This window comes from Camelus bactrianus, chromosome 1 (assembly GCF_048773025.1).
Source record: "Camelus bactrianus isolate YW-2024 breed Bactrian camel chromosome 1, ASM4877302v1, whole genome shotgun sequence".
Lineage (NCBI taxonomy): Eukaryota > Metazoa > Chordata > Mammalia > Artiodactyla > Camelidae > Camelus > Camelus bactrianus.
Window position 1 is genome coordinate 57,401,359 of NC_133539.1, and position 14,547 is coordinate 57,415,905.

Genomic DNA, 14,547 nt, shown 5'->3' on the forward strand with positions numbered 1-14,547 from the left:
AAGCACAAATCTTTTAATAGCAACTAGAGAGTAGAGAAAGGTTACAAAGGAATAAAATTTTGACTATCAGCAGACTTCTCAAATAAATGAGCTGTACACTCACCTAACTTATGCCAGGCTGACAATGTAATCAATATATTTTCAGGCAAAGAAAGCTTTAAAATGTTTACAATTAATAGACCATCACTAAGAGAACTACTTGATTCTACTCCAGAAAGAATAAAACTGTGCCCAAAAGGAAAACTAAGGATGAAAAAAGCAATGATGATCAAAGAATTTGAAAACTTTATGACAAAAAATAATAATGATAACTTTAAGGGGCATGAAAGCAAGTTTGATCTAAAATAGACAAAAATAACAGTAAAGACTGAAGATGGGGAATTCACTGTTAAAAATTCAAAGAGCATTTTATTGTTTGGGAGAAGTATAAACAGAATAATGTCAGAATTTTTAAAATCAAGTAGGTACGTGAAAAAATTAATGGAAACTTTAAATCTTGCATGTAACTTACATACCATTGTGGGAGAGGGGAAGGGAATACAGTGCAAACTTTCCAACAAAAGGCAGAAAAAGTGGGAAAAAAAAAACCGAAACACAAAGATAAAGAGGTAGAAATCATTATCCTATCAAACATAAATAGATTTAATCCATGTTAAAATTCTCCAATTGGACTGCAATTAAAGAGACACACCTATAACTTCAAATTATGCAAGTATAAAGGTAAAGAGGTAGTGGTATCAAGAGGGCACAGGAGTCAGCCTTAAAAGTTGGTCAAAGTTAGGAAGTTTAAGCATAAAAAGAATAAAAAGTTTATTTCCAGCAACAGTGGTATTAGTCTCTAGGCATACTTTCGTTGAATAAATGAATGATTGAATGAATGAATCAAGGGTGGGACGTTAGGGGTGTGTCTGGGTGGTGCAAGGGTCTGATGGTATCAAAAATTACATTTAAATACACCGTGTTTCACCATGAAGACACACTAAAGGAATTGCATCTCCAGAGAAACACATCAAGAAGTCTTGAAAATAGGCAATCCAAGGGGATTTATAACAGGTAAGCAGGGGGAGGGAAGGGAGAGAAAATAGGGGACCAGAATGTGGGGTCAAAAAGAACTTAAAAGACCAAAGGTGCAAGATTAAAGGATGCAAATCGCTCAGCTCTATCGCTCAGCTCCATCCCAGTTGGAGGGAGGTGACAGAAGGTTGTAAACTGAGGGCAGAAGGAAGATCAGAAGATCTGACTGTCTCATGAAAGTCAGGGAGTGAATGTGAGACCCTTTGCTACTGAAGGTTGATGTCTGCTTTGCAGGACTCCCATACTTTACCAGTCTGTGCTAGCCTGGCCTTTGCAAGTCCTCATTAGACTACTCAGCATCAGAAGCTCCATCATAGCAGCAGTTTTCATGTGGCTTGTTTACTGCAGAACCACCAGACCTAGATAAGCACAGCCTATAGAAGGCAGGCGATGGATACTTGCTGAGTTAGTGTGGTGCCCCCACTGGCAATTCCGTCCTGTGCTATCTGGGGATGATACCCAAGCTCAGCTGAAGCATGCTTCTTGTTCAATATGCCAGTTTAAGATGTAGGCTATCAAATACCCTTTCTGGGAAAGTGGGCAGGAGTTAGTAAGACCTAATTCATTCCCACTTATGCTACTCTAGCTGCCCAAATGTTAATATCTTACTTCCCTTCATTTATAAGAGGATGCTAACGACTGTACTTTTCCCCATGCGTTTGCTGAGAATTAAACGAATCCCGTGTATGAAGCACTTAGATGTCGAAAAACATCTCCAAATATTATTATTATTAGATTTAACCAGATATTTACCATTTCTGTGGCTCTTCCTTCATTCCTGAAGTTCCAGTTTTCCTTCATATCATTTCCCTTTAGCCTAAAGAAGTTTCTGGTAACATTTCTGTAGAATAGAACTAATGGCCACAGATCTCACAGTTTCCCTTAATCTGAGAATGTCATCATTTCTGCATTCTTTTTTTTTTTTTTTACAGATTTTTAAAAATATTTTTGAGTGAGTGAGTGAGTGATTGATGGTGGGGGGGGTGTAATTAGGTTTATTTCTGTATTTTTAGAGAACGTACTGGGGATTGAACCCAGGACTTTGCGCATGCTAAGCATGTGCTTTACCAATTGAGCCCTCTCCCCTTCTCTATTTTATTTTTTATAACTGCATGTTATTCTATGATTATCTCACTCCCTCACCTTCTACTCTTGAAGGATATTTTCCTGAATATAGAATTCTGAGTTGGCAGTTCTCTCCTTTAAGCACTTGAAAGATTTTGTTCCACTATCTGTCTTCCTTGGTTTCCGATGAGAAATCTAAAGTCATTTGATCTGGTCTAATTGTCTAATTGATTCATCTTTCTGTTTATAGACTATGTTTCAACAATCTCACTAAAGAAAATATCCCCTACTCCGAGTCACAAAGATATTGACACACATTTTCTCTTAATATTTCCAAAGTTTCATTTTTGACTAATACTTCTGGACTATTTTTCTATGGTATAAAATGTAAATCATTTTCCAGCTGTGGTAGAGACGTGGGGGATTAACCTCATTTGTCTGAGACCGTTACAGCAAACACAAGCCCCTTGAAAACACTGCTTTCCAGTTAAATGAATGACTTCATCAGTGTCTTCTTTCTCATAAAGGCTTTCTTTGCCAGATGTCAGCACCCCTGATGAACAAAATGGCCCAAGAGAACCCCCAGCCAGATCCTTTTATCTATGTGGATGATTCCAGCATGAACTCCCAGGATGATTCACAGTTACTGGCTGGTCCCAGTGAGTATAACTCTCCTCCACTCTTGCCCTCTTTACACGGGGCCCTGTAATTATATTTTGAATTTGTTCTGAAACAGCTTTTTTTTTCAAAAGTCTATTTTAAAAATATTCCCATCATAAAAGGGGAAGCTATCAATTTCATATCAAGGTCAAGTGCCTTTGGCTCCTGCTTGACCAAATTATGATACATAAGCTAAGAACACAAGATACAGAACAAGTAAGAATGTTTTTCTAGGAGAGAAGGACTGAAGCATAGAGAGATAGAAATACAGAAAGCTCCCTTCCCAGAGCAGGATACAATCCTGACACCAATTCCAATATGTGGACATTTTCCCCATACAGAGCAATTCTCGTGACACCAGCTGAGTATCCTACAATTCAACTCAATTCTCACGCTCCCCAGAAAAAGCATCAGGTCCCACAGGTTAAGGGCTCAGTCCACAAGACTCCTTGCACTTTCGATGCCAATCACAAATCCAGATTGTCACCTGTGCTTCTGACCAACTGGCTATAAATCAGAGGTTCTCATGATCCCCTCTTTGGCAATAGTTCTTCAGACTTGGCTCAGAGCTATTTGGCTTTTTGCGGGTCTTCCCAGAGGGTGGAGTTTTTCTGTTAATTTGCCACTCTGGGTCACAAGAGATTCATTAATATTTATTTTCTATTTTGCAGAGGATTCTAAGAATGCACAATTGTTCCACTGTTTCTTGCTGCATTTTGACCTTGTTCCTTTCCTACCACTCTGTCATGTTCCAAGTCACACTTATCACCAACCAGAATCTCTAGAACATCATCAGTGTCCTTAACTGTTCTCTGTTTTCCCAGATCTTGTAAATCATTGAATGTGGACTGTGATATGATGGAATAAAATAAAGCAAAGTTTTGTCGCCCCCTTATCACTGAAATATTGTAGTATCCAATATTTCAGGTGTATACTCTTGTGCATCTACTTCAACTTGCTCTCTGTAAGACTATTCTATCATAGAATCACATTTTCAACAAAAATTCCTTGAATAAACTGTACAGTCAGAGCTGATTTTCCAACGCCTCGTGAACCAAGAACCACTAGCTTATACTTACATATGGTGCAAACTTGTATAAGCTAGTACCTCTCACACTGTCACCTGGTCCCTGCAGCCAGCATTGCCCAGTGCCTCATGCTCCCTTTGGGTCATTCGGCTACTCCTGCCACCAAGACTGTCCAGCCGCTGCAGCCACTGTGACTGGTTTACAAATCTGACTCTGGTCAAAGTTTGGCCTCTCTTCCCAGTTTTGGACTCAGCTTTTCAAGCTCAGTAAAAATTTCTGCTGAGATGTCGATTAAGATTAAATTGAAGTGGAGGGTGGCTATAGCTCAGTGGTAGAGTGCATGCTTAGCATGCACAAAATTTGGGTTCAATTCCTAGTACCTTCATTATAAAAAATGGGAAATGGACATTTCTAATGTTCAGATGTTTATTTCAAGAACATAATATACTTCTATATATTCAGATCATTTAAGCCCTTTAGTACAATTTTATAGTTTATTTCATATAGTTCCTACATATTTCATTTAGATGCCTTGTTAGGCATTCTATATATTTTGATGTTATCGTATATAGGATCCCTTTTTTTTTAATGAAGGTCCTGGGGATTGAACCCAAAACTTTGTGCATGATAAGCATGCACTCTACCACTGAATTATGTTGACATTACATTTTATAGCAACTAATGGTTGCATCTTAATCTTATATTCTTCCAATATGTTTTATAAAATATTACATGTTTATAGTGGATTCTTCAGAGAGAATTTTATTGTTGTTGCAAATGACACTTTTGCTTCTCCATTATACTACTTATTTCTTACTTATTTTGCCTGGTGCACCAGGACAATGCTGCACAATACCTATGTTAGAGTGTATTTTTGCCTTTTATTTACTTTAGTTGCAGTGCTATTAATGTTTCTTCATTAAATATTTATTCTTTTTATGCTGAACTCTTTTGGTTAAGGAAATGCCTTCTATTCATACCTTGTTCAAAGTTTTATCAGAAATGAGTATAGAATTTACAAATTTTTTTGTCATCTTTTGATATGATCATGAAGATGTATTCCAACTGTTAACGTTAATGTAGTTGATTGTCTTAACATTTTATTCCTTAAAATACAGAAGAGAACAATAAATAATATAACAAGTATCCATAATCTCACCACCAAAAAGAAAAAAAACCCTGTTAACATATGAACACATTTTTTTCCAGTTGCTCCTTCCAACTTCATGCTCTAAGTAAATCACACAAGAAATATATAGCTTAGTCTCATTTATTAAAAAATAAAATAATAGAAATTAATGAAAGTATTTATTTAATGATCATTCCTACCAGTTCTATGGCACCTCTTTTATTCTCTGAGGCAGTCACTAAAATAGTTACAATTTTTGTAGTCTACTCTTTATATTTTATACATAAACTATAATTTTTTTAAAGGAAATATATTTCCTATACACATTACATAGGAAAATAAGAACTAGTAATTTTTTTTTTTTTTTTAGGATTCTTCATTGACCTCTGCTTGGAGGAGGCACTGGGGATCTAACCCTCGACCTCCTGGGTGCCGAACACACGGTCCACCACCTGAGCCACACCTTTCTCCCAAGCACTAATAATGTGGTTTTTTAAATTTATTGTCTATAAAGCCACACCTTTCCCCCAAGAACTAGTAATGTGGTTTTTAAAATTTATTGTCTATAAAGCTATTAAACTATTTTAAGTGGCAATGTTTTCCTAACTTACACTTGATATGCTGAGGAGGTTAATAATAAAATACTTATTTGGTGCATATAACATGCCATGCATTATTCTAGTGTTTTGTGTGTATTTATAACTTACATTAATACATTCATGTAATACATTACAAACCCTATTATAAAATAGATACTCATAGCATTCCCTTTTTATGCTTAATGAAACTGAAGTGAAGAGTTTAAGCAACCCATTCATGATCACATTCCTAGAAAAGTACAGTTTATAAGCAAAATTTCTACTGTTACACACAAACAAGTCAGAGATTACTGAATCTCCACTCCAATTCTTCCAGCCACTCACCTTAGCAAACATAGTTCCTGCCCAAAGCAGTTCCATCTCAGGGTGAACCCCTCTTCTTTTGGAAAAAATAATTGCTGAAGATTGTTTTAAACTTATTTTAACATTTTATTATACAGAAAATTTCAAATAGAAACAAGAACAGAATAATATACTTACCTTCATGAGTCTATCATTCAATCTCAGTAAATACGTATCTCATTTAATATAATGTTTTTGAGGTGCATCCATGTTGTAAAATGTATCGGTAATCTGTTCCTTTTATTGCTGAATGGTTTTCCATTGTATGAATATACAACATTTGTATATCCTTTCAATAAGGAGATTTGGATTGTTACCAAATTTTGGCAATTACAAGCAATGCTGCTACTAATAGTTGCATATAAATCTTTGCATAGATAAATGTTCTTATTCTCTTGGGCAGATAGATTCATAGGAAGAAACCGCCGGACAGTTTTTCAAAGTGGCTTTATCATTTTACAGTCTCACCAACAATTTCCAATCACTGTTTGAGAATTCCAGTTTCTGCACATTCCTTCACATGCCATTTATATATCTTTTTTGGTGAAATGCTTATTCAAATCTTTTAATTAGGATTAAAAGCTTTTTAATTGGAATGTTGGTCTTCTTATTTTTGAGATAGAAGGTGCAAATCCTTTCAGATACGTGACATTTTCCTGAAGGGTGACCTTTAACATTTCTATAGTGTAGGTTTACTGGTGATGGATTATTCAACTTCTGTATGTCTGAAGCATCTTTTCACAGATGCTTTTCTGAGGATGGTTTGCCGAAATTTCCAATGTACACCTGTTGGTGTTTGGGGGGTTCTCCTTGTAACTTAGAACAAAATTCCCAGCGATAGCATTTCATAAACACTTTCCAAAAGTGCTGTATCACAAAAACTTATTTCAAAGTAAAGATTATGTACCTGATAAAACTACACTGTTTAATTTAAAGAATAGGATCAGAATGTCGATGAAGCTATGGCTGTTTAAAGTCAATGCAAACAGTTTGAATAGTTTGGTGAAATGTGAGTAGAAAAAATCAGTATTTATAAATGAATATCTTATATATTTGGTTTCAAATACATATATGTGAACTTCAAAAATAAATTAGATAGTATAAATTTAGGAATATGTACATTTAAATATGTGATTATATTAAATATATTTTGTTAAAGTTATTTCCATCCATGTACATAAGTGGCATTAGTCTTACAGTTTTGTTTATAGTGTTTATTCTTGTCTGGTGTTAGGATTGGTGTTAGGGACTTCAAATACAAGAAGTGAGGCCCAAGTAAAGACTCTTCTTCCATCTAGTGAAATGGGTGTATAACAGGAGAATTAGCACAGCATTGCCTTGAGTTCTGTAACTTACCTATGTTTTTGTGTGGTTATTAGTCTGCTCAGTGCCTACAGTCCTTTTTAAGCAAATATTGGTGATCATATTTTCTTAGGAAATTTCCTTCTTCTCTCTATTGTCATTTTTTAAAAATATTTTATAATTTTTTCAATTGTCTCCACATATTTAGTCATGTCTCATTTCATATGTATCTTTTCCCAGAGGAGTAAATAGAGCTTCAGAAAGCCTGGAAAAGAAAAAAACTCACTTGCCAGACAAGATAGACTGGGTTCCTGAATGAATAAATGAAAAGAGGAAACCCATTTTGAAGAGTGTGTTATACTCAGGTGCAGGGGCATGAGGTTTCTTCCCAGTTTCTAAAAGAAACAGTGTGGAAAAGACAATAAGGGAAGCCCCATCCACTGTCCTGAGGTTAGGCAGGGTAGACAGACCGAGTAAGAGGGAAAAAGTTTTTTCTGTTTTCAGTGCAGGGAAAACTGAAACACAAGGAAACCAGTTTCCAAAGCAAATAGACTGGGTACATAGAAAATTGAAGAGGTAGAATTTCCTAGTAGGGAAAAACTAATCTCAGAAAACAGAGGACAGAGCACTGTTACATAGGTCTCAGCCTCCTGGAGTTAAGATCTTTATCTCCTGATTCCAAGCCTGGGTGGGGGAAGTCATGGGAAATCACAGCTGTGGTTTTCTAGGGGGATTTGAGCCGGAAGTGGACCGTGTTAATGTAACCACCGCCTCTCCATTTCTGCTCTACAGAGAAATGGAAGAAGCATCAAGAACGCACCTCATTTACCCAAACACAGCACAAAGAATTGGAGGCACTGTTTAGCTGCAACATGTTTCCAGATAAAAATCTCCAGAGAAAACTTGCTTTAAAACTCAACCTACCAGACTCAACAGTAAAGGTCTGTCTGATCCTCTGAGGTGTACTTTGTACCCTCACCCAAATCACATTCTACTGTTCAGCCTGGAAATCCCCTCCATAACACAGCAGTAGTAACACTTCTTTTACTGAGTACCTACTGTGTGCTAGTGCTGAGCTGGGCACATTGTATATGTTGCCTTCACTGTCATCCAATTTTGGGAGCAAAGCAACTGGGTCACAGAGATAATATGTAGCGTAATTGGAATTAGAACTCCGGAGGTCTTGTCCTGCAGAGCTCAAATTAGAGGAAGGGATCTCATCCAGACAGACGCCTCACTTAGGGTCTTCTCAAGCAAAACCCTACAATCTGTTTATTCACGACATTACCAACAGACAAATAACTTCCCCCAGCTTCTGAGTCTGCTAAGGCCCCCAGTTTTTGTTAGACTAGTCCTCACTGTACAGGCCTTCTAAAATAAGCATCGAAAATCCCTCAGTTCAAATTCCTTACCTCTGTCTAGATTTCTGAACTTGCTTCTCTTCTGGAGTTCAGGACACTTTCTCTGAACCCCCAGTATAACCTCTGAAATGTACCCCCTTTATTTCCTTCTCTTCTCTCTGGGGCCCAGTCCTGATCCCTCACTGTTCCTATTGACTCCATTCATACCTACTTCTGCTCTCTCAGAACTCAGTATCATGGTGACTTGGAGAGAGGGCATGAAGGTTACAGTTTGGCTTTTTTCACCCAGGAGAAGCCTCAAACTCCTTCTTCAGTAACAGACTATAAACTCCTCTCTTCCCCCACTCCCAGATTTGGTTCAGGAATCGGCGGTTCAAAATGAGGAAGCAGCAGCAGCAGCAACAGAAATCACTGAAGCCACCAAACCAGATCCTTCCAGCCAAGAACGTGTCAACAGCATCAACAAGTCCTCGTTTTTTCCCCCCAACAGTTTCAGATTTCTGTAGCTCCTTCTCACCTCAGCCCTTAGGCCCTTTCAATTGGGTGGGGGACTCTGTTCTCACTGAGAGTCCTACAAGTGATGTCCAAATCCAAGATCCTCAGTTGGAGAGGCTGGTGGCCTCAGTTCCTGCTTTGTACTCTGATGCCTATGACATAGCCCAAATCATGGAAATGTACAGTTTTCCTGATGAAGATGAGATAGCCAGCTATTCTTTCCACTCTCTCTATCAGTATCTCTCACCAACAAGGCCCAGTTAGAATAGAGTTCCTCCCTTAGCATCTTTGCAGGTCCAGCTGTAGGTTTACCTCCTGGGCAAACCCGGTTTAGTACAACAAACTGGAGCTTTGCAGCCTTCATCTTAAGAGAGAGCCTAGAATTCCAGAACCCCTCTAGTAGTGTGGTGGACTTTGGATTTCTCTTATCAAAGTACTAATAAATGGCAGATAGCATAGAAAAAGGATCTTGCATCTTGTACATACCTTTTCCTTTTGTCTGCTTCTTAAACCAAACATCTGGTTCAGTGTAACTTTGATTTCCATGGAAATGTTGTAAAAACTAGTTTTCTCCAAGTATAGCTCAGTAGTACATAACCAGCCCCACAACTCCCCCTGGAAAAGGTCTTTCTAGTCCCTTAGACAGCCGACGAGGCAACAAAATTCCCTCTTCTCAAAACTATCTTTGACTTTTTAAAAGAAGGCCAGCAGCCTTTCAGGTTCATCCACTTTTAATGGAAGCAGGTTATAAACTCATATTTTATTTTAAATCTTTAGGTCTAGGATTTTCTAAAGGGTATTTTCGGTCAGAATTTAGGGGGAAATCACCATCACTATTAGTTTTAATATAGTATAAGTGCATATGTAGTAAGAAATGTAAGAACTGGCAGAGGAAGAGGAAAAACAGATTTTTTGAAAGAGATGATCGTCAAGGAAAACCAACAAAATCAACAGTGAAACTTTTAGAATTACAGATAAGCACATTTTCCAGCTACGTAAATAACCTACAAAATTAATAGCATTTCTCAAAACCAATCATAAACACGTAATAAAATAAGTACCTCTCAATGAAAAGTATAAAGTATCTACGAATTAACTAAGAAAATTAAGACCTGTACAGAAAACTTTAAAACTTGAATAAAGTTAGGTTGTTTGTTTGCTTTTTAATTGAAGTACAGTTGATTTAAAATGCTGTATTAGTTTCTGGTGTACAGCATGGATGGACTTGGAGGGCATTATTCGAAGCGAAATAAGTCAGACAGAGAAAAGACAAATATTGTAAGATATCGCATGTGAAATCTAAAAATTACAACAAACTATTGAATATAACAGAAAAGAAACAGACTCACAGATGTAGAGACAGAACTAGTGGTTACCAGTGGGGAGAGAGAAGGGGCAACATGAAGGTGGAGGATTAAGAGGTACAAACTATCAGGTATAAAATAAGCTACAAGGGGTGGGAAGGGACAGACTGGGAGTTCGAAATTTGTAGATACTGACAGGCATATGCAGAATAGATAAACAAGATTATACTGTATAGCACAGGGAAATATATACAAGATCTTGTGGTAGCTCACAGTGAAAAAGAATGTGTATATTCATGTATAACTGAAAAATTGTGGTCTACACTGTAAATTGACACAACATTGTAAACTGACTGTAACTCAATAAAAAAAATGTTAAAAATAAAACAAAATAAGCTGCAAGGATGTACTGCACAACATGGGGAATATAGCCAATATTTTATAGTAACTATAAATGGAGTATAACCTTTAAAAATTTGTGAATCACTGTATTATATACCTGTAGCATATAATATACATCACCTATACTTCAATTAAAAAATATATTATAAAATAAATATATAAATAATTTTTTTTAAAAAACATAGGAAATGTTTTGAATAAAAGGCATCTGAAGCCATAAAATAATCAACTTAAAAGAGTTAAAATCATATAAAATATGTTCTCCAAACACAATGGAATGAAATTAGAGATCAATAGCAAAAGAAAATTCATGAAACTCACAAATGTATGGATATTAAAAACACATTCCTTAAATAACCAATAAGTGAAGAAGAAATCAGAAGGAAAATTAGGAAACATTCCAAGATGAATGGAAACAAAAACAGAATAAAACAAAACTTATGGGATGATGCAAAATCAGGGCTTATAAGGAAATTTATAGCTGCAAAAGCCTATTTTTAAAGAATAGGATCTCAAACCAACCTTTTATTAAGCAGGCAGGAAGCTGGCATAGTTATATTAATATCTGTCAAATTAAACTTTAAGGTAAAACAATTTATAGGAAATAAAACTACATTAGACAAGGATAAAAGGAAACTTAAAAGATACAATAATTCTGAATTTGTATATATTTAACAACATATTCTCAAAATATATAAAGAGAAAATTAACAAAATTCTTAGGGAAACTTAACAAATACAGGGGGTGAGGGTGTAGCTGAATGGTTAGAGTACATGCTTAGAATGCACAAGGCCCTGGATTCAGTCCCCAGTACCTCCATTAAAACAGCTAACTAAATAAATAAACCTAATTACCTACCTCCTGAAAACAAAAACAAAAAACAACTACATAATCATAGTGGATGATTTGAATATAATATTTAATAACTGATAGGTCAAATGGATACAAATTTAGTATGGATAGAGATTTAAACTATTCAGTTAATAAGCTTGATTTAATGAAAGTGTGTAGGCTTCTGCATTCAACTGGTAGAGAATACACATTCTTCTCAAGCCTATAATGACTACATACTAGACCACAAAGAAAATCTTAACAAACTCAAATAAATCAATAACATACAAACAGCATTCTTTGATCATAAGGCAATTAGAAGAAACTCCAACCTCTCTATTTAGAAAAGTAAAAAGAACATTTCCAAATAATTAATCAAACATGGAAGAAATTATAATGTGAACAATCTGGTAGCACACTTCATATAATAACAATAATTGGATCAACATTCACTGGGGGAAACTAACAGAGATAGTAGCAGTAATGGGTTAGCATGTCCTGTTACCCACCACATTCGTGTCATCACAGAGGGATCTTTCAGGGTAGGACTGTGGACCTAGACATTGACCCTTAGGTTGTGATGTTTTCTGTTGTTGTTGTTGTTGTTGTTGTTGTTGTTTTAATCACTTGATCTTTTAATAGTCTTTTTTTTTTTAGAGAAGTTTTAAGTTCACAGGAAAACTGAGCAGAAGGTACAGAGATTTTCCATTTAGCCCCTGCTCCCACATACATTCTGCCTTCCCCACTAACAACCCTAGACCAGATTGGTACATCTGTTATAATTGGTGAACATACAATAATACAGCAGGGGGAAGGGATAAATTAGGAGTTTGAGATTTGCAGATACCAACTAATATATATAAAATAGATAAACAACAAGTTTATACTGTATAGCACAGAGAACTATATTCAATATCTTGTAGTAACTTATTGTGAAAAAGAACATGAAAACGAATATATGTATGTTCGTGTATGACTGAAGCAGTATGCTGTACACCAGAAACTGACACAACATTGTAAACTGACTATACTTCTATATATAAAATAAAGTCTACAAATAACCAATGTTGGTAAGGATGTGGAGAAAAGAGAACTCTAGTACACTGTTGGTGGGAATGTAAATTGGTGCAGCCACTGTGAAAAACAGTATGGAGTTTCCTCAAAGAACTAAAAATAGACTTACCATATCTTCCAGTAATCCCACTCCTGGGTATACATCTGAAAAAAACAAAAACACTAGTTCAAAAAGATACATGCACCCCAGTGTACACAGCAGCACTGTTTACAATAGCCAAGACATGGAAGCAACCCAAGTGCTTATCTACAGTTGATTGGGTTAAGACTATTTGGTATATATATGCAACAGAATATTACTCAGACATAAAAAATGAATTACTGTCATTTGCAGCAATGGACCTAGAGAATATTACTCTTAGTGAAGTGAGTCAGACAGGGTAAGACAAATACTATATGATATCACCTATATGTGGAATCTAAAAAATAATACAAATGAATATATATGCAAAACAGAAATAGATTGACAGATATAGAGAACAAACTTGTGTTTACCAAAGGGGAGAGGAAGGTGGGGAGGGATAAATTAGGGGTATGGGATTAACAGATACAAACTACTATACATATAATAGATAAGTAACAAGGATATACTGTATAGCACAGGGAATTATACCCACTATCTTATAACAATCTATGATGAAGTATAATCTGCAAAAATACTGATTCACAACACTGTATACCTGACACTAACACAATATTGTAAATCAACTATACTTCAACAAAAAGAAAAGACACTCAACAAACTAGGATAAACTATCAAATCCTTCAACTTGATAAAGGTCATCTACAAAAAGTCCACAGGTAATATCGCACTTAAGGGTGAAAGACTGAATACTATTCCCCTAAGGTTAGAAACAGGGACCAAGTTTAGGGATGACCGCTCTTACCACTTTCATTCAACATAGTGCTGGAATATCTACACAATGCAATAAGGCAAGAAAATGAAATAAAAGGCATCCAAATTCAAAAGGAATAAATAAATATATTTCTATTCACAGAGGGCATGATCTTGTATATAGAAAATCCTAAGGAATGCACAAGAAAACTATTAGAATTAGTAAACAAGTTCAGCAAAGTTTTAGGATACAAGATCAGTATACAAAATTTTTACAATTTTCAGCTGCTCATTGCTTACCCCAGATAAATTTTACCTTCACGTGAATATATATGCAGGGAAGAATCCAGAGGAAAGGGGAATTCAGTATCTGTTAATTACAGCAGAATTTAGCATATATTTTCTAGTCCACACCAGCATTTTGGAGCACTTAGTATGTGCTAGACATATAATAATGGGCTAACTTATTAACACAAAGTCACACCAAGTATTATCATTCTCATTTCACAACTGGGAAAATTGAGCTAGAAAGTGGTTAAGTAACTTGGTCAAAGCCACATATATAGAGATTAGCTAACCAGGATTACATATTTTCTTTCCTCAGTAAATAGCTGAATGCGTTTCTTTGAAGAGAATGAGATCAAGAAGAGCACCAGCCTGGGAGTTAGAATCACAGCCTTTTCTCTAGCTCTTCCTCTGGCATGCCGTGTGACCTTGGACAAACACTACTTTCTCTAAATCTCTGTTTCCTCATCTGTAAAAAGAGAGAGTTGGACTAAGTCATAGCTAAGCCTCTAAGTCACTCACACTGGACTTAATTTACGCCTGATTTCTGAATTACAAACTCTCCCTTTCCCAACCACCAGGGAAAGAAGAGGGCCTGGAAAGGACAGCCACTTACTTGTCATGACAAGAAATAGGAGAAACAGAAACAGGACCACATGTCACTTGCACAAGTTGCTTCCTCAGCCAGTGATGGGTTTAGGTGAAAAGCATGGTTATAATTAGAGCAGCAGCCTGTCCTGAGCGCTCCACCATCCACCCTG

The 14,547-nt window shown here is 36.2% G+C and overlaps 2 protein-coding genes across 9 annotated transcripts in view; one reads left to right on the forward strand and one right to left on the reverse strand.

The window, feature by feature from the left end:
- The window catches only part of POLQ (DNA polymerase theta), a 125,860-nt gene that overhangs the window by 108,030 nt on the left and 3,283 nt on the right, over positions 1–14,547 (reverse strand). For 7 of the 8 annotated variants that reach the window (XR_006720407.2, XR_006720408.2, XM_045507232.2 and 4 more), the window contains exons 1-2: positions 14,403–14,541; positions 12,776–12,810 (exon numbers count right to left, since the gene is read on the reverse strand). The gene's annotated coding sequence lies outside the window, so the exon portion shown is untranslated. Of the gene's footprint in view, positions 1–12,775; positions 12,811–14,402; positions 14,542–14,547 lie in introns of those variants that run through there. The other variant, XM_074364326.1, reaches the window with a different exon arrangement.
- On the forward strand, positions 906–10,856 carry ARGFX (arginine-fifty homeobox). The gene is given in 5 exon segments (XM_074370739.1): positions 906–2,844; positions 3,936–4,024; positions 7,992–8,140; positions 8,912–9,320; positions 9,323–10,856. Coding segments are annotated over 5 exon segments (984 nt in total). The 5' UTR covers positions 906–2,680; the 3' UTR covers positions 9,496–10,856.